Here is a 17,151-nt window from a genome sequence, read left to right as displayed (position 1 = left end):
ACATCAGAAATGGGAACTGTGAGACGCAATGGAAAGAGACTGAGCAGAAGTCCTTTGGGGAAGGGACATCAAAGGGCAAGGGGTACGAGAAGAGGAAATTTAAGATTACAGCCCTACCCCAGGTAGTGGGAGAAGGGTGGCAGGTGGGGGCTTCCTGGGGAGGCCCGAGCTCCAGGTGCAGGGCTCACGGGTACCGACCCGAGGAGGGGGAAATGAAGGGGTCACGGACACTGAGGGGGGGGGGGCGAGGAGGGGGATGGGCCAAGTTGGCTAGCCCCCTTCCAGGGGCCTCCCAGTCTAGTCTGCAGGATTCCCCAAACTGTCTGAGCCAGAGACTGAAGGCAGAGTGAGGAGGCCATCTAGCGGCGGGGGCCGGTGGGGAGGCGGGGGCGGGCCCGGGAGGCGCCTCCTGGGGGGTGGGGGCAGAAGACAGGCAGCCACCTGTCCTCAGCAGGGATGCTGGTGAGGGATAGAGGGCTGGGCGGATGGAGGGGGGAGGGGAGGGAAGGAGGGAGGGACAGAAAGGTGGGCGGAGGAGTGGAGGGGTGGTTGCAGATGACCACCAGGAAGAAGGGCAGAGCCCAGACGCACGAGAAACGGACCCTGAGTATCTGGGATGTCTGGCCAGGTCAGGCAGAGGCTGGGGTTTGGAACCTCTGACCCGCGTGGGGAGGGGGTCCGAATCGTCTGGAGGGGGAAAGGCAAAGAGAGGGAGCCATCTGGTGTCTGGAGGTGGAGGACAGCCGTGTCTGGTGTCTGGGAAGTGGGGAGGGGGCGGGATGAACGGAAGGGGAAGTGGGGGGCTCACCGGCACCCTTGCTTCTAGGCCATAAATGCAAACTACAATTGAGTTCTGTCCAGATTTTTCCCCCCAACCCACAACAGGGAGCAAGTGCTGGGAAATAAGGGCATCACGGTCCACACTGCATTCTGGAGGACGGGCCCGTCCTAGGGCGGGCGGCCCCTGGCAGGCTCTGGAGTGTCCTGGGCTGGCGGCGAGACGGAGGGGCGTCCTGGGGTGAGGAAGCCAGCAGGCCTGGGGACCCCCTAGTCGTCCCCAGTGAGGGCCAAGGAGGGAGCCCTTCCTGATCCGGGCCCAGAGGCAGCCCTCTGCGCCTGGTTCCCCCCAGGCTGCCGCTCTCTGCTGCTCAGGCTTCGGCCTCCGAGGGGCAAGCAGTGCGCGGGGGAGTGTCGGGGCAGGAATCCCTGCACCTTCGGGAATCACGTGTCCTGGGCGCGCTCCATCAAGCTGGCCCAGTGCTCCATGCAGCATCCTGGGCCTTGGGCATGGGGTCATGACCCGGTGCTGGGGCCCCCTTTCTCCTGTGCCCGGGCTGCAAGGGAGATGCCCCGGAGGGAAAAGGAGGGGGGAGGGAGCCGGGAAGGCTGGAGTGTCCCCAGGGCCCCGTGGCTTCTCAAGGCCCGCACCGGGCAAGCGCTGGCACAAGATGGGTGTCCCCTCCGTGTCTGTCTTCCCTGGGAGCACAGACACACAGACACTCACAGCCTGGGCAAGGGGTCTGGCCCTTTATCAGCCGAATGGAGACTGTCCTGCCCCAGCAGGCCTTGATAGAATTGGGTGCTGCTTTCCCACCTTGCCCAGAGGGGGGCGTCCCCCTGAGAATATTGATTCTTCACAAACCATAGGATGGGGGGGGCAGGGGCAGAGCTTGGATCAACCTCTGGGGACCCGACAGGCTGAGCCCTGATATCGCTCAGCCTCTTCAAGGCCCAGCTAGGTGGCTCTCAAGATGCTCCCCTCCCTCAGCGCCCCCCCACCAAAGTCATCTGCACAGAGGCCTGCCTGGATTGCTGGGGACATCCCATTGTTTTGAGGGCCAAGCCTTGGCCCTGGCCTCTCCCACCTCCCTGGCTGGGCTGGGGTCCAGGGAGACCTTCAACTTCACAGAGGACACTCCAGGGCCAGCACTTCCATCCTCCACCAAGAGCCCTCCCTCCCTGGCTTTTTTCTAGAGTGATTCTTATCTATGAGTGAGATGGGGGTGGGAGTGAGAGGGGAGGGTGTGTTCTGCAAAAGGGGGGATTTCAGGTTTTATTTTTCTGGCTTAAATAGGACTTCGGGTTTTCTTTTTTCCTGAAAGACGTGCAGGGATTGGGGACTCCAGTATTGCCGGCTCTGAGCACTGTGCCCTCCGTGACCAAAACAAGGCTCCCCCAGGACGCTGCCCCATCCTGGGCTGCGACCCCTGGGACCCTGAGGGCTGGCTTGCAGAGCCCCCTGGAAAGCCAGCCAGGCCCGATGTGGAAGGAGCCTGAATTCCACATTCAGCTCATCCCTGGCCTGCACTTTGCTCCGATCGATTGATCAGTGGGGGTGGTGTGTGCACAGCCTTGCCCACTCACCACTGCCCCCAGGCACAATGGGCCTCCGCCCACCACGCAGGCCCCGGCACCGGTTCCCTTCTCTGAGCTGGGGTGCAGCACCCAGACACGCTTGGCCCAGCCAGCCCGACAGTCCTGCAGGCCACTCTGTACCAGCTCCTGAGCATGCCTGCATCCCATTTCCAGAGGGTTAAAAATAATGCATTAGCTGAAACACAATAAAGGAGCAGCATTTTCATATTTTTCTAAGGCGCTTGAAGCACTTCAAATAGCAATGCTTTAAGTTGTGGTCAGTGAGAATTACCAACATCCAAGGATGTTGAATATTCAGGAGGAGGCACAGACTCTCCGTCTTTAAAATGCAGGGAGACCTGGCCTGCATGATAAAGTCTCTGGAAGAAAAAAAAAAAAAAAAAAAAAAAAAAAAAACCTTTAAATAGGACCAGGGCAGCTTTGCCCCTCCAACATTTGAGAGAATATTTGTTTGATGACCGAAGCTTGGCGGGGGGGGGGTCTAGACTGTCCTTTAAAACTTAAGTTGGTTTTAACTGAAGCACCTACCATTCTGGAGAAAGGGAAGGGGGAACACCACGCTCTGCACAAAGCAGGGGGTAACTGGTGTTATCCTAAGGAGCGTGCCTCCTCCCTCCCGCCCACCTTTGTCTCAGGAAAGATTTTTTTTTTTTTTAACTCAAAGGCTTCAGGTGAAAATAAAGCAACTGCAGCAACAGAAAAAAAAATTTAGTCTTTTTTAGGGTTAAACATCAGAAGACAAGCTTGCGCTGCTTTGGCCAATCAGATACGCCCCTGCCAGCTATAATATAGCACCGAGGGCAGCCTGCCTCGCAAGCTCTTCAGGCTTGCTACCATTTAAAATCAGACTCTTTTTGTCTTTTGATTGCTGTCTCCAGCCCCAACTCCGATGTGTTCCGTTATCAGCGACCAGCAGCCTGCCGTTCCAGCCCCCGTCTGGGTGGGGATCGGGGGCCAGTCTCCCGCTGCAGCGGCGGGCGAGGTTATATAGGAAGAGAAAGAGCCAGGCAGAGAGCGAGGGAGCCAGCAGCAAGCCGAGCGAGGAAGGGAGAGCGCAAGCCCGAGCGCAAAGGCACACACACTCGCACTCGCGCACACAGACCCGCACGGGGACAGCGTGGAAGGCACTGGGCTCCGCGGACGAGATGCGGCTGCTGGCGAGATGTATGTTGGTGGTGCTCGTCTCTGCACTGCTGATGTGCTCGGGGCTGGCGTGCGGACCCGGCAGGGGATTTGGGAAGAGGCGGCACCCCAAAAAGCTGACCCCTTTAGCCTACAAGCAGTTTATCCCCAACGTGGCTGAGAAGACCCTAGGGGCCAGTGGAAGATATGAAGGGAAGATCTCGAGAAACTCCGAGCGATTTAAGGAACTCACCCCCAATTACAACCCCGACATCATATTTAAGGATGAAGAAAACACGGGAGCAGACCGGCTGATGACTCAGGTAGAAACCCAGCGCCGCGGCGTGGAATGTGCTGCTTTCACGGGGGCTGTGTGTAACCAGCCACTCCAGACTGAGTCTGTTTGCTCTTCAGGCAGATAGCAAGGCGACTTCACCCTCTCCCTCCCCACCCACCTGCCTACCTACCATCCCTTCCTCTTCTCGGAGGGGACTGGAGGTGAGGGGTCCAGCCGGAGAAGTTTCGGGTGGGGGTGGGGGGTCAGGATGGCAGGTGTGGTCCACCCATGGCCCTGATTTGCTCTGTCCTGCTGGGATGGCCTTCCCATCCTGCCCCAGCTCTGGCTTGCAACTTGGGGAGACCTTCACTCTGGGGGCATCTGCCCCTCCCAAGTTGGGAATGGAAATGGTGGAAGGGGGTCAGGAATCCCCCCATAAACATAAAGTGGCTTCCAGGTCACTGTACAAATGCAAGCCTTGGGCATGAGACAGGGGAGCGTACACGTTCCCCTTCTCCACTGTGCTTTTCTTTCCCACGATCACCCCCACCCCGCTGCCCCCCACCAAAGACGCTCAGTGGGAAAAGCCAGGAGGCAGTGCTGACAAAAGGCAGGGGCTCCCGAGGCGCCGCCTGGTCCCTGAGTGTCTCGCACAGCTCCATTGCACCCCGGGCAGTGGTGCCCATCAGAGTGTGAATGTATTGATATTTCTTTAAGGATGCGTTGCCATTCTCCCGAGCCCGCGGTCCTTGAGGGGAGGGACTTAGAACTTCCTGGCATTGCATCACTCCGGTCAACCTGCAGGCACAGGAATGAGGAGCGACTAGGTATTAGCGGGAGGGGGCTAGAACGGAAAGCCAAAGCCAAACACGCACCCCCCCTCCCTCCCCACCTCTGCCTGAGAGTTCTGGCTGCCAGTCTCCCCGCCAACGGTAGACTTTCTGAAACTCCAGGCACGTATAACTGAGCTAGAAATGGACTTCCTGGCAAATATAGGTCAACATCCTTTTTATTGCCCTATTAAAATATCCAAGTCCTACCTTTCGGGCTAGGAGCGCACCACAGCTGACGGAGCAGCGGCGGTGGGGCGCAAGTACAGGGGAGGGTGGGCGGGGAGGAGAGCCCCCTCCGGGCCGCTCGCTTCCCAGCCCGGTTCGGGGCCGCCAGGCCGGAGGGAGGAAGGAGAGGGGCAGCCGGAGCTGACGGAAGGGGCCGGAGGGAGCCAAGGAGAGGGTCCTTAGCCCCCCGCCCCGCGCCCGCATCTGCTCGCGACCACCTTAAATCTGGACCGCGAGTGTGGACGCGCGCGCCTGAGCCCCAGAGCGGTGCGAGCCACAATGAACCCCGCGCAGGCCGCGGGGCGCGGGGGGCGCGGCCGGCTGCGGGGACTTCTCCGACCTGGGTCACCTCGCTCCCCGCGGGAGGGAGGCGGCCTTCCCCGAGTCCCTCGGAACCAGGGAAGAGGGAGGCGAGGCCAGGGAAGGCGGCGGGGCGGGAGGGGGACGGCGGAGGTCCCGCAGCCCGCGGGATCGGGGTGCGCGCGCGGGGCTGCCGCGCGGGGCCGACGCGGGAGAGGGGCCCCCGGGGCCCGCTGCAGGTTGCAGAACCGCGCACGCCGGCGGCCGCCCCTCGGCGCCCCTTCCTCCGGGGTTAGCGGTCCCCGCGGCCGGGGCTCCGACGGCCGGGGCGGTCGGGGGCGGCGGGGGCGCGGCGCGGGCTCCGCCGCCTTCCCGGGCCCTCGGGCCCGGCGCCCGCGCCGACGCCCGGCCCCGGTCCCTCTTCCGGCCGCCCGCCCGCCGGGGACCCACGGCCGAGCGGCCCTGCGCCGGCCACTCTCGCCGCCGCGCGCGCTGGCAGCATTTGAACTTCTGACCTTCTGTCAACTTCCCTCAGACGAACGAAACGAAAACAAATACTTTTTTTTTTCCTTAGGCAGCGGCCCTTCCCGTTCCCAGCACAAAAGGACGGGGGAGGGGCAGCCACCGTGGGGGTGGGGTGGGCAGAGCCAGGCCAGGACTGAATCACGCACCCCGCAAATGTCCCCTGAAAACGCGGTGGCTGGCGGGGCGCGCTGGCAGGCGCCCTGCGGGTTATCCTCTCTGGCCCGTCCTTCTTCCCGGCCTGGAAGAGTTGGGGCGCGGGCGCAGGACCGCTGGTGAGGGGCCTGGGGTGAAGGGGTGAAGCAGAGAACGCCTCCCCGGCCACAGGAGGTTAGCTCTCCTCGGGGACCTGTTCACCCGCCGGCCCCGTTTAAAACCACCACCTAGACTCTGTTCTCAGGCGCGCGCGTCCCTCCTCCCGGGCTGGCCGTCCCTCCGCGTCTCTGCGTGTCCCTGTCCCTCTAATGTGACTGCCGCCCAAGTCCCTCAACCATGGCAAGACCGTCCCCGGTGGAACTTTCAGAGCAGTTCTGGAACGCAGGAGCTCCTGGTTAATATTAACTCGGAGAGGGGGAAGCGCAGACAGACGCGCTTGGCCCGCAGGCGCGGGTGCCAGGCGCGGGTGCGGCGGCCTGAGGGCTCCGGGGGCAGGAGGCGGCCGCAGGGGCAGGGCCTGAGGGCCGCAGGGGGGACGGCCCGGGACGCCATGCCGAGTAGATTTCTGTGTGCGTGGCGGCCCGGCCCCGGCGCTCAGGTGTGGGTTTGAGGAGGGTGTTCCTCTTTGGCTAGGAGGGGTCTGTTTTCCCGGAGTGGGGGGAAGGGGGTGGAGACAGGTGTGCGGGGACTGGGGGGGGGGTCTCTTTTGAAGTTGGGACACCCCTCCCCCGCACTGGGAAAGCCAGGCGGCCGTTGGCGGTGACAGTCCTGCTCGGGCTTCTGGGCACCGGGCGGCTGCGAAGACTGCGGAGGAGGCGGGGGCTCAGGCGTGGGGAGCACCTTGGTCTCCGCCGACACAAAGCCCGGCCCGGCGGCCCCGCGGGGCTTTACGGTGGCTGCACCGAGCCGGGCTTGATTCGCGGCACACGACCCAGTGAATTGCTAACCGGCCTGGGCTTCCCAGCTTTGCCTGCGCCTCTCCCGCCCGCCGGGCGCACAGCGTCCTGCAGGCGCGGGCCCAGGCCGCGCCAGGCCTGGGGGAGCCTAGGGAGGGCGCGTGGGGAGCGGGGCGCCGCTCGGGCCTGGCTCGGCCTTGGGGCTCCCCGCCTGGGGCCCTCCACCTCGTGCCCAAGTGGCGCAGCTCCGGGCGCCGGGGGCCGGTACATGGCCTCTCCATCCCGCCCTCGGCTCACCAGCAGCCCCGTGGGACGCTGTGAAAGCTTCGTGTGACCCCCAAAAGAAGGGAGCCGAGGTGGCGCGGGGCTCGGGATGCGGGCTCTGTGCGTGTGCGTGTCGGCGGTGTGCGCCTGCGCAGCCGGCCTCCCAGCCCGGCTCTAAACTGACCCTGGTTTACTGATTGATTTTCATGTAAAACGCGTTCAGTCCTCAAGATGACCTCGCTCAAACTCTGCCCTTCCGACTTTTATTATTATTATTATTATTATTATTATTATTATTATTATTGAAGAAAATTGCTGGCAGGCCCAGAAACCTTGTCAGCGCTGACCGGTTAGCAGGGCCGCCCCCAAGTCCCTTACCCCCCCCCCCATTTCTTGTATGTTTAACTCTACAACCATATCACTGGTTTTTATTGCTGTCCAACACACAGGACTTTTCCTGTTGCGCAATCCTCACATCCCCGCAAAGCCAAAGCGCGGACAGCAGTACTTGCAAGAGCTTCCCGCCGGCTCGCTAGGAAAACAGTCCCCAAGCTGCTGTTAGGATCCTCGACCGGGTCTTCCGTCCACCCCGCTTACCAGGTTCCAAAGCCGAGCATGCGCGGCCTGACGGAGAGCAGCCCTACCTTCTGCGGGAGGTCAACTTGAAATTGCCCCTCATCCCCGGGGTCTGTCTCTCCTGGGGATGCCCCTTGGTGATCCTGTCACCATTTCCCCTCATTTGAATCCCGCACCCCACCATCAGTGCAAACGCCCGGGTAGTGAGTTAGTACACGCACACACACTTGCCATGGCGCAGTTTTTTCTTGCATCCTTCTCTGAATGTGACCTGAGAATTATGAGGGGCTCCCCCAACCCCGAGTTCCACTTCGCCCTGGTCTGTGTCCTGCCCGTTCAGTGTTTCTTCACTCCCACGGCACAGGCAGCTTCCTCGTGGCCGGGGTGGGGGGTACTCCTGAAGGGCTCCGAGGCCTCGGGCCTCTCTGGCTCCCCATCCCCCACCCCTCACGCCCCGCCCCCTCCCTCCACCTCTTAAGTTTGCTCTTCAAACTTGCAGGACGCCATTCTGCTCTGGGGCCAAGAAAACAAGAGGGGGGAAGGGAACAGGTTAAGGAAAACAAGAGACACAATCAGACCACAGAAAAGCCGGAGAAAAGAGGTCTATGGAGAAAAGGAATGTGGCTGTCCAGATAAAGAATGTTTGTCGTCAGGCCTGGCCCGCATTGAAAATTATAACTCACCTGCTTGCCTTTCCCTCAGGCCCCCTCCAGCCCCTTCCGCGTGGCTTTCAGCTTCCCACCTCCCTCTCGCCCTTTGGCTGGATCCAGGGCTCAGATAGGCACAGGGTAGGAGGGAAGGTCCAGAGATAACCCAGGGCTTTTCACTCTTTAAGAAGCATACCGCCTGTGTTCTTTATTTCTGCAAAGTTGCACCCTGGGCCTCTCTCCGGCCTCCTGGTGAGGGAGTTAGGCCAGGCACAAGGGTGGAGCCTTGCATAGGTGTGGAGAAATGGGGCCACGGAAAGGGATGGGGGGGGAGTGGAGGGCATCCTAGGGGAGGAGTAAGCCATTCCCCCGGGCGGCCCGGGCAGGCCCTGCAGTTACTGTCTGAGACACACAAGTTTGCGTGTCTCAGAAGATGTCATGTTCGTCTCGGGCCATGGTAGGGGCTCTGTTAGGTCAGATTTTGGAGAAAGGCCCTCAGCTCATCTGCAAGACGACTGGCTCCTCCAGCAGACGCCACAGCCCCCTCGCACCTCAGTGCACCTCCAGGCCTTGTCTCCCTGCTGTCCACAGAGCGCTTATCCTCAGGGACTGGGCCGGGCAGCCGAGGCAAGGGCAGGGATGGGTGGCAGGCCCAGTACTAACATCTGCGGGGGGGGCCCCCTTCTTTCCGCAGAGGTGTAAGGACAAGCTGAATGCCTTGGCCATCTCGGTGATGAACCAGTGGCCCGGTGTGAAGCTGCGGGTGACCGAGGGCTGGGACGAAGATGGCCACCACTCAGAGGAGTCGCTGCACTACGAGGGCCGTGCGGTGGACATCACCACGTCAGACCGCGACCGGAGCAAGTATGGCATGCTGGCACGCCTGGCCGTGGAAGCTGGCTTCGACTGGGTGTACTACGAGTCCAAAGCGCACATCCACTGCTCCGTGAAAGCAGGTGAGGCGGCAGGCCCAGCCTTCTCCCTAACCCCCGTGCCCATGAAGCCCCCCGACTCACCTAGCAGCTCCAGATCTGCCCATGAGATGTCACCATGGCGCCCCACAGTGGGATTCAAGGGAAAGAGACAAATGTGTGCGGGGTGGGGGGAGGCAGGAGGGGCAGGAGGGGCAGGGAGGGAGCGAATTGGGTGATAACTCCTGTCTCTGGTGTGGGAACACAGCCTGTAGAGGTGGGTCCCGCCCGCCAGGAATTGGCCCTACCTTTGAGGCCACAGAGGCCCGAGGTGCTCCAAGCCCAGATGCAGAGGGCATATGGCTTCCTGAGCCTCCCCCCGCCACCCTGTTTCCGGAGCCCCCACTGCAGGTGGGGGAGACAGGGAAGTTGGGGGAGGGGACGTTCCTGGTGCACTGGTAGCCAGGTCTGGCCTAGATTCTTCCTCTCATTTCAGGCTTAAGAATCAGCCAGCCCTTACTCGACCCCCCAGCACAGGAGGTTCTGCCCAGGGTGTAAGCTCCTGGTCCTCTCTCCTCCCCACTGAGCGTCTGTGGACGCTAAACTAACTTAACTCGCCGGCTAAGCCTTTGGGGAGAGGCCTGGTGGGAGGTAATAAATGCAGTGGTTACCGCTTCCAGCATCTGGAGGCCGCAAGCCCAGAAGCATCCGTCCTTATTAGGAGCCAGCTGGGCTGCCCTGAGCCACAGGCAGGGCCAGGAGGCCGATGGGAGTCTGCAGCTGCAGGCAGCCCATCCATGGGCTGGTGACTTCCCTGGGCCTACAACGCCACACGCTGTCACTGTCAAGGAACAGCCATGCCGGGGAAGGCGCTGCACCCGCAGCAGACAGCCCAACTCCGAGGTTATTTATGCGGATCTCTCCACCTCCCCGCAGAAGTTGATGCATTTAGCAGAACAGTTCACAGTGAATTTCGGAGGAACTGTGTCTTCCCCGCACCCCCTCCCCCGAGTTTTGCCTATTTGTCTCCTAAACTGTATTTTAGTAGCATGTGTTAGTGGAAAAACACTTTCAAGGTGTCAAGACACAGTTCATAGGGAAGGAAAATAGTGGCTTCTTATCACAACAGAAAGAAAAGGTGTGGAAGGGGCGCGGGGAGGGGGCGGGCTGGGCTTGTAGATGGAGGCAGGGAGGCTGGGCAGGCGGCGCCCCCACTTCGCGGGGCTCCGCTGCGGAAGGTCCCGGGGCACACCCTTCCTGGGACCCCGCGGTTGCGCTCGAGGGGCGTTCGGCCCCCTCCTGGGCCAGCCCTGTCCCTGGGGACCCCCTGGCGTCCCTAGAGGTCTTCTCGCAAATGAGCAGCGGTAATCCCGCGCCAGGATTCCGCCCGGGGAGGGCAGACCCCCAGGGCGCGGAGAGCCGCTCATTGGCATTCGGCGCACACGGGCCGGGGCGCGGTGCGTTGCGTGTCAAGCAGGGTCGTGCGACTCGACGACTCGGGCTCGCCTGCGCCCCGGGTCGCATTCCGGGGGGCAACGGCGGGCCTCCAACGGCCAGGCCCGCACTTCATGCCGCAGAAACCGATGAGAAGATTAAAACCCCTCTGTAATTCCAGCAGGAAGATTCTTTCTCGCGATCTCTATTTGCAAAAAGCATGATCCCGGAGATTGGAATGCAAAGAAGACCGGGCTCTCCCCGCCCCTCCTCCGCGGCCCCCTGCTCGCCACCCTGGCTCCGATCATTGTCCTCGGGACAGTGAGCCTCAGAGATCGACAGAGGGCTCGGGAAAGCGGGTAGTCAAGGGGCCTTGAGAACCCGGCCGCTTCCAGTGCTTGGAGCAGGCCCCGCCATTTAAAATTCAAATACACATCTTGAGTGCTTGGAAGAGGCCTGGCTGTGCAAATAGTGCTTGTGAGGCCCGGGCTTCTGGAGAGCCCGCGTGTGAATCGCAGGGGGACTTGGGGGGGGGGGTGCACCTGAGCAAATAGGGAGGGGGCGGCTGAGAAAGGGGAGGGGGGGGAATGGAAGTGGCCCCTCTTCCAAGAGTGTCTCCCATTTATTGCGGAGATCACAATGACAGTGCTGGGCCCTTTATTGGATTTTAATTAGAAAATGCACACAAGCCCCGGATTTTCACACCTCGGCCAATTCCCTGGAATGTTTGTCCAGTTGCTACAACTACTGCAGCTATTTTGCACTCCCGCCCCTCTCCCAAGCCCCTGCAATGGGCCGGCACCAAGGTCCCCCTACTGGGCTGGGCGCTGGGGGCGGGCAGGCGAGGGGTTCCCGCCGCGCAGCCCCGGTGCGGGGCGCACGAGGGGGCGCCGCACCCCGCGCCGGGGGCGGGAAGAAAGGAGGTGCGCCCCGGCGCCCGAGGGAGCTCAAGGAGGCTTCCTGAGGAATCTAAGTGCAGAGCAAATACCCTGCGAATTCAGGGCGAGGCTGGGTGTGTGCTGAGCCGGGGCGGGGGGGGGGGGGGGGGGCGGCGACGGGAGGAAGGCGGAAGGGAAAGAGTGTAACCGGCCTCCCGCCGGAGACGCCAGCCAACCTTTGTCACTGCCAGTCCAATCCTAAGAGAGTCGTTAAGGAATGCATCTGCATCTGAATTTTGTCACCGAGACGGTGGGGCTGACGGAGAGAGGTCTGCGCTGGGCCAGCCGGGACTCTCTCCCCCGAGCGGCGCGTGTCCGGAGTCTGGTGCGCGGGACGGCAGGCGTGCGCCCCCGGCCCGACTTGTGCCTCCCTGTGGGCGCTCACCACCCTGTCCCCTCTTCTCTCCCTTCTCCAACCCCCGCAGAGAATTCGGTGGCGGCCAAGTCCGGCGGCTGCTTCCCGGGCTCGGCCACCGTGCACCTGGAGCAGGGCGGCACCAAGCTGGTGAAAGACCTGCGTCCCGGGGACCGCGTGCTGGCGGCCGACGACCAGGGCCGACTGCTCTACAGCGACTTCCTCACCTTCCTGGACCGCGACGATGGTGCCAAGAAAGTCTTCTACGTGATCGAGACGCGGGAGCCGCGCGAGCGCTTGCTGCTCACCGCCGCGCACCTGCTGTTCGTCGCGCCGCACAACGACTCGGCGGCCGGGGAGCCCGAGGCGCCGTCGGGCGCGGGGCCGCCACCGGGGGGCGCGCCAGGGCGCCGGGCGCTCTTCGCCAGCCGCGTGCGCCCGGGCCAGCGCGTGTACGTGGTGGCCGAGCGCGGCGGGGATCGTCGGCTCTTGCCGGCCGCCGTGCACAGCGTGACGCTGCGTGAGGAGGCGACGGGCGCCTACGCGCCGCTCACGGCGCAGGGCACCATCCTCATCAACCGGGTGCTGGCGTCGTGCTACGCGGTCATCGAGGAGCACGGCTGGGCGCATCGGGCCTTCGCGCCCTTCCGCCTGGCGCACGCGCTCCTGGCCGTGCTGGCGCCCGCGCGCACGGACCGCGGCAGGGACGGCGACGGCGGGGGCGGCGGCCACCTGCCCCCGCCCGCGCCAGGGGCGCCTGATGCGCCGGGTGCGGCCGACGCGCCAGGTGCCGTGGGCATCCACTGGTACTCGCAGCTGCTCTACCAAATAGGCACCTGGCTGTTGGACAGCGAGGCCCTGCACCCGCTGGGCATGGCGGTCAAGTCTAGCTGAAGGCCGGCGAGCCGGGGAGGGCGCGGGGTGGGGGCGGGGGGGGGGCGCGGGAGGGAGCAACAGCAAAGAACAGCAAAAGACACACGGAAAAGCGCACGGAATGAGACTTTAATTATAATAATAATTAATAATAATAATAAAGTAGGACAGTCCAAAGTAGACTATAAGGAAACAGAGACCCCGGGAAGTTTTGTCGTTGTGTTTAGTTTATATATATATTTTTGAATTTTTTGGTTGTTGTTTTATTTTGGTTATTTTTTTTCACCTCTCCTGGCTATTTATTTGTTTGGTATGAATAGATGTTTTAAATAATATGAACCGGACCTTCAAGAGCCTTAAATAGTTTGTTTCTTGGATAATTTATTATTATCATGTGAACTGTACTCACAGGGGGGAAAGATTATTTTGTGAGGCCAAGCGACCTGCTCAGAGTCTATTTTTCTACATATCCCTCGCCCTGACTTTCAGAAAGCAAAACTCTGCACTCCGCATTCCTCGTTTGCCACGCGCCTGCTTTTCGGCAAGTGTAAACTAAAACATGCTTCATGGGGGTCCACAAATTATATTTTTATACACAGAATTGTAAATTAGATTTTTTGAGAGATCAATACTTAACTGAATTACATTTCATTTTTGAAATAGTGTAAAATATGAAAATATATTATTTTAATTTAACTAGTTTCCAGTGTAACAGCCACCTCCTGTATGTCTTCATGGGTTAATATTTGCTCCGTCATCACCATTTTGGCCGCATTCTTGGAAGTCAAGACTGTTACACACACACACACACACACACATACTTTTTTTTTGGACAAACTGGAAGAACTCTGTTATTTTTAACTTCAAAGAATTTATTAGAAAATAATATTTTTTAAAAGCGCACATAGTGATGAGCCCACGAGAATGGAGCCTGTAGTTTGTACAGAGAAAAACAAAGGATGTTTTTGCATTAATAAATTGAGAAATAACTGCTGTAAATTTACTAAAATGTATTTTTGAATATTTTGTAATAGTTTTATAGAAATAAAATGTGCCACGCACAGACTGGTTAGTATATAATAACTAAGAATCCCCGTCGCAGCCCCATTTTCATTTCTGTTTCGGCTTCTTTGTTTGGGAACCCTAGCGCTGACAGGAGTGCCCAGCATTATATTTAGATGTGTTGCTTATACTGTGAATTCAGATCAGCTTAAGTAGGTAACCAAAGTAGGTAACCAAACCGACTTGTTTATTTTCATCCCTGGAGAAACCTCAGCTCTGTTAGTATTTGTTGTGTGAGAGTCTCTGTGCCTCCACCAGCTGAGGGTGCCGGGTGCGGGTGCCGTTCTTCTCCCACCCCCCAGCCCTTAATTAGCGTAGCCCAGCGCGAAGGCCCGGCAGAGGAGGCCTGCGGGCACCCACCAGGATCTCTCCCCATGCTCCATGTAGTTGCTGGCAGACCTCATACCTCCACCTGGTTGCCCCACGTTGGTGTGCCTGGTCCTCTGGCTTCAAAGGGAGGAGGCCCCTAGCTGCTTTGTGAAGTCCTGGGGTACCCTTTCCAGATGGGTCCCCAGGGAGACGGCCAAGTGTCGATCTTCTCCGAAGCCCCCCGGGACCCTCGTGGCAAACCCACTGAAGAGGGCACATTCTCCACCTGCTCTCAGGGGGCCCCATCTTCCCTCCTCCCGAGTCACAGCTGCTAGTCTCAGGGCTGCCTGGGTCCTCGGGCCACGTTGGTGTTATCGAGTCCAAGCCGTCTGTCTGGAGTGGTGATTTGGTTTGGATTTTCATCCCTAGGGCACGGTCCTACTTTAGTGGGCACACTGTGGTTGGCCTCCTACGCTGGCTGGGTCTGGGGGAAGAAGTCCTCCATGTTTGACATTGTGTTATAGACTCAGCTGAGAGGGGCTCAGCCCTTGGCTGTCACTCTCAGTGCTTTGGCTTATCAAAGGCTACTGTCCTGATGTGTGCTTTGGGCCAAGCGTCCAAGCAGGTTCGGCTTTGGAAGGATGGCTGTGTGCACATCGGGCCTCTTAGCAACTTAAGCCTGTCTGAAGGCGGGTTTGGGTTTGGGGAGCAGAACGGAGCCTGACGGCCTCAGGCGGGCCTCAGTCCCACCTGGGCGGGGGCTGGAGATGCTGCGCCTAAGGCTAGGCCTGTGGTGGCGTCTTCAGCCAGAAACACCGGGCCCTGAGGGGCTTCTGTGCAGAGGGTCCGGCGTGGTGTGCCTTTTCCAGGAGGCTGTGGGCCAGGGGGCCAGGCATGCACCCTGGAACTTGCCCTCTGCCTGCTTTCAAGGGGCCAGGCCCTTTAGGCAGGAGTGATCCTTGGTTTTTCTCTGTCAAAGACTTTTCTTTGGTCTTCTAGGTAGTTAGCAGGTGCAAGGTTTGCAATCCCTGGTGGAATTTGGTGGTTTCTGTTGTGTTGACCGTTCCGTTCTGAGTGTAAGCCCTGGCACCCCAATAGCTTTAGCTGTGCTGATTGACAGACTAGTTAGCGGTCAGCCTGATCGGCCGAAGACAGCATTGGAGGGTTGGCCAGGCCCCAAGGGAACCACCCGTCGGTGACCCCCAGCGTGGGGGCACCGCGGCCCTGAGCAGCACCCCCCCCAGTCAGGCGAGGTGGCAGCCCCCTCTCACTGCTCCCCCGCCCTCCCTGTTCCACGTCCGCCGCCCCTTGCCCAACTTTACATTCAGAATCCTCTCTCTCATGGCCAAAAAAAGGGAGCCACGCCGTAGAGCAACCCAACCCAGGGCATCAGGATGTGCAGTCCGCTCCCAGCAGACGAGGTGTCCACTCCACCTTCAGGGTGGACGGTGTGAAGAGTTTGTGCGAAGTGTCCGCGCGGTGTTGCCGCCAGCCTCCCTCGTGACTAAATGCATATCTATTCCTGTCAAAAGCGTGTATCACAATGTACTTGAAACTGTTATCTTTGTGCTCTATTGTTTGAATAATTAAAGAAGTTACAGAGACTTCCGGCCATGTCTGTTCTGTGGCAGAATGCCTGCCCTCGGCGATCCTCACCTTCTTCCGCGAGGTTGTGTGGCAATGTGAAAGACAAAGTCTCCGGGGGCACCGGCCGCGCGGGCCTCGGTGGCAGGGTGCAACCGGGCTGTGGGGGGCTCCCCCGCATGCTGAAGCATGGGGCTGGGACATTCGGTGCAGCCGTGGTGAGGGGGGACAAGGCGGCGCTGTCCAGTCCTGGTGGAGTCCCTCGGCTGCAGGCATCACACCCACACGGCAAACATTGGCCAGACCTGCGAAGAATACCAGCCGGTTGCAAGATTTGGCAAGAAAGTGGCAACGCGCCCAGGGTGAGCACGCGCCCGGAGTGAGCCGGCTGCAGGGCTGGCGCGGGGTGAGCCTTCCGACCGCGTTCTCAGTTCTCTGATGACCCATCCTTCCGAAAGGACATGGTACTCAGAGGGGTTGGGAGGCCCTGGGAGGTGGACTTTGAAATGGCTTCTCATGAACAAGTCACCCAACACATGGTTTTCCGGAGGTGCTCTGCTGGGTGTACGTTCTCGGACCGGGGTTGGCAAATGACAGCCCTGAGAACAACGCGGCCCTAGGCCTGGTTTTATACAGCCTGCGAGCTGAGATCGGTTTTTACATATATTTTTTTTAATGGTCGAAAACAAAAAAAAAAAACTAAATAAGATTTCATGACAGGTAAAAATTATATGAAGTCCAGACTTCAGTGTCCATCAATAAAATTCTCTTGGAACGCCCACCCCCCCCCAATTCCTTCACACACTGTCCGGGGGAGCCTTGGGGCACAGAAGTTGCATCAGGAATACGTGGCCCACAGAGCCTGACGTATTTACTCGCTGGATCCTTACAGAGGAAGTTTGCCACCCGTGGTCTAGAATGGGAAAACCTAGGTTGTGGCGAAACAGAGCCCTGCAGTGGGGGCAGGAGGCCGGAGCCGGAACAGAGCTGTGTGCACGCCAACAAAGCACGTTTTTCTGTTGGGATCCAGAGGCTCTCCCCGCTCAATTCTGCTCCTTACTCGGAGCTGTAGAGAGGGTGACAGACCCAGGAAGAGCCCCTTGGACCTGGCGGTGTAACAGGCATAGCCGAGTGCTGAGCAGGTGTGCGCTAACCTGGAAACGCATGATCTGCAACACAAGGTGGGGGCCGGGACCAAGAGCAGAGGAAGATGGGCAGTGTTTGTCTCCGGGCTCTGTGAAAATAGCCCCGAGGTGAGAAAATAGGAAGTCTGGATTTGGAGATAATCTCCTTTCCTTTCTTTGGCTGAGTTAGATTTTCTCCAATTAAGAAGAAATCATAGGAATTCCCTAAGTTTTACCCTATAAGCAAGCTCTGGGGCCTGTTCCGTGAGACACGGAAATGGAAGATCACCTTTTCAATGCGTATCTGTGGTTTTCGCGACGAGGGCCGCTGTGTTCCCGGGGGTGGGGGGAGCTGGTGTAAGTAAGG

General features: G+C 59.9%; 1 protein-coding gene across 2 annotated transcripts; it reads left to right on the top strand.

The window, feature by feature from the left end:
- Positions 1 to 3,243: 3,243 nt before the first annotated feature.
- Positions 3,244 to 12,734, top strand: SHH (sonic hedgehog signaling molecule). Of its 2 annotated transcripts, none has more exons than XM_027572985.1 (3): positions 3,244 to 3,821; positions 8,889 to 9,150; positions 11,903 to 12,734. In XM_027572985.1, the coding sequence occupies exons 1-3, from the start codon at positions 3,522 to 3,524 to the stop codon at positions 12,724 to 12,726; spliced, it is 1,386 nt and encodes a 461-aa protein (XP_027428786.1). In that variant the 5' UTR covers positions 3,244 to 3,521; the 3' UTR covers positions 12,727 to 12,734. The 2 variants fall into 2 exon arrangements, with proteins under 2 accessions (XP_027428786.1, XP_027428785.1); XM_027572984.1 differs by lacking the exon at positions 3,244 to 3,821 and adding an exon at positions 8,080 to 8,188.
- The last annotated feature ends 4,417 nt before the right edge of the window (positions 12,735 to 17,151 follow it).

This window comes from Zalophus californianus, chromosome 12 (assembly GCF_009762305.2).
Source record: "Zalophus californianus isolate mZalCal1 chromosome 12, mZalCal1.pri.v2, whole genome shotgun sequence".
NCBI classification, from domain to species: domain Eukaryota; kingdom Metazoa; phylum Chordata; class Mammalia; order Carnivora; family Otariidae; genus Zalophus; species Zalophus californianus.
Note: the sequence above shows the minus strand (reverse complement) of the source record. Positions and strands in the feature narration are given on the sequence as shown.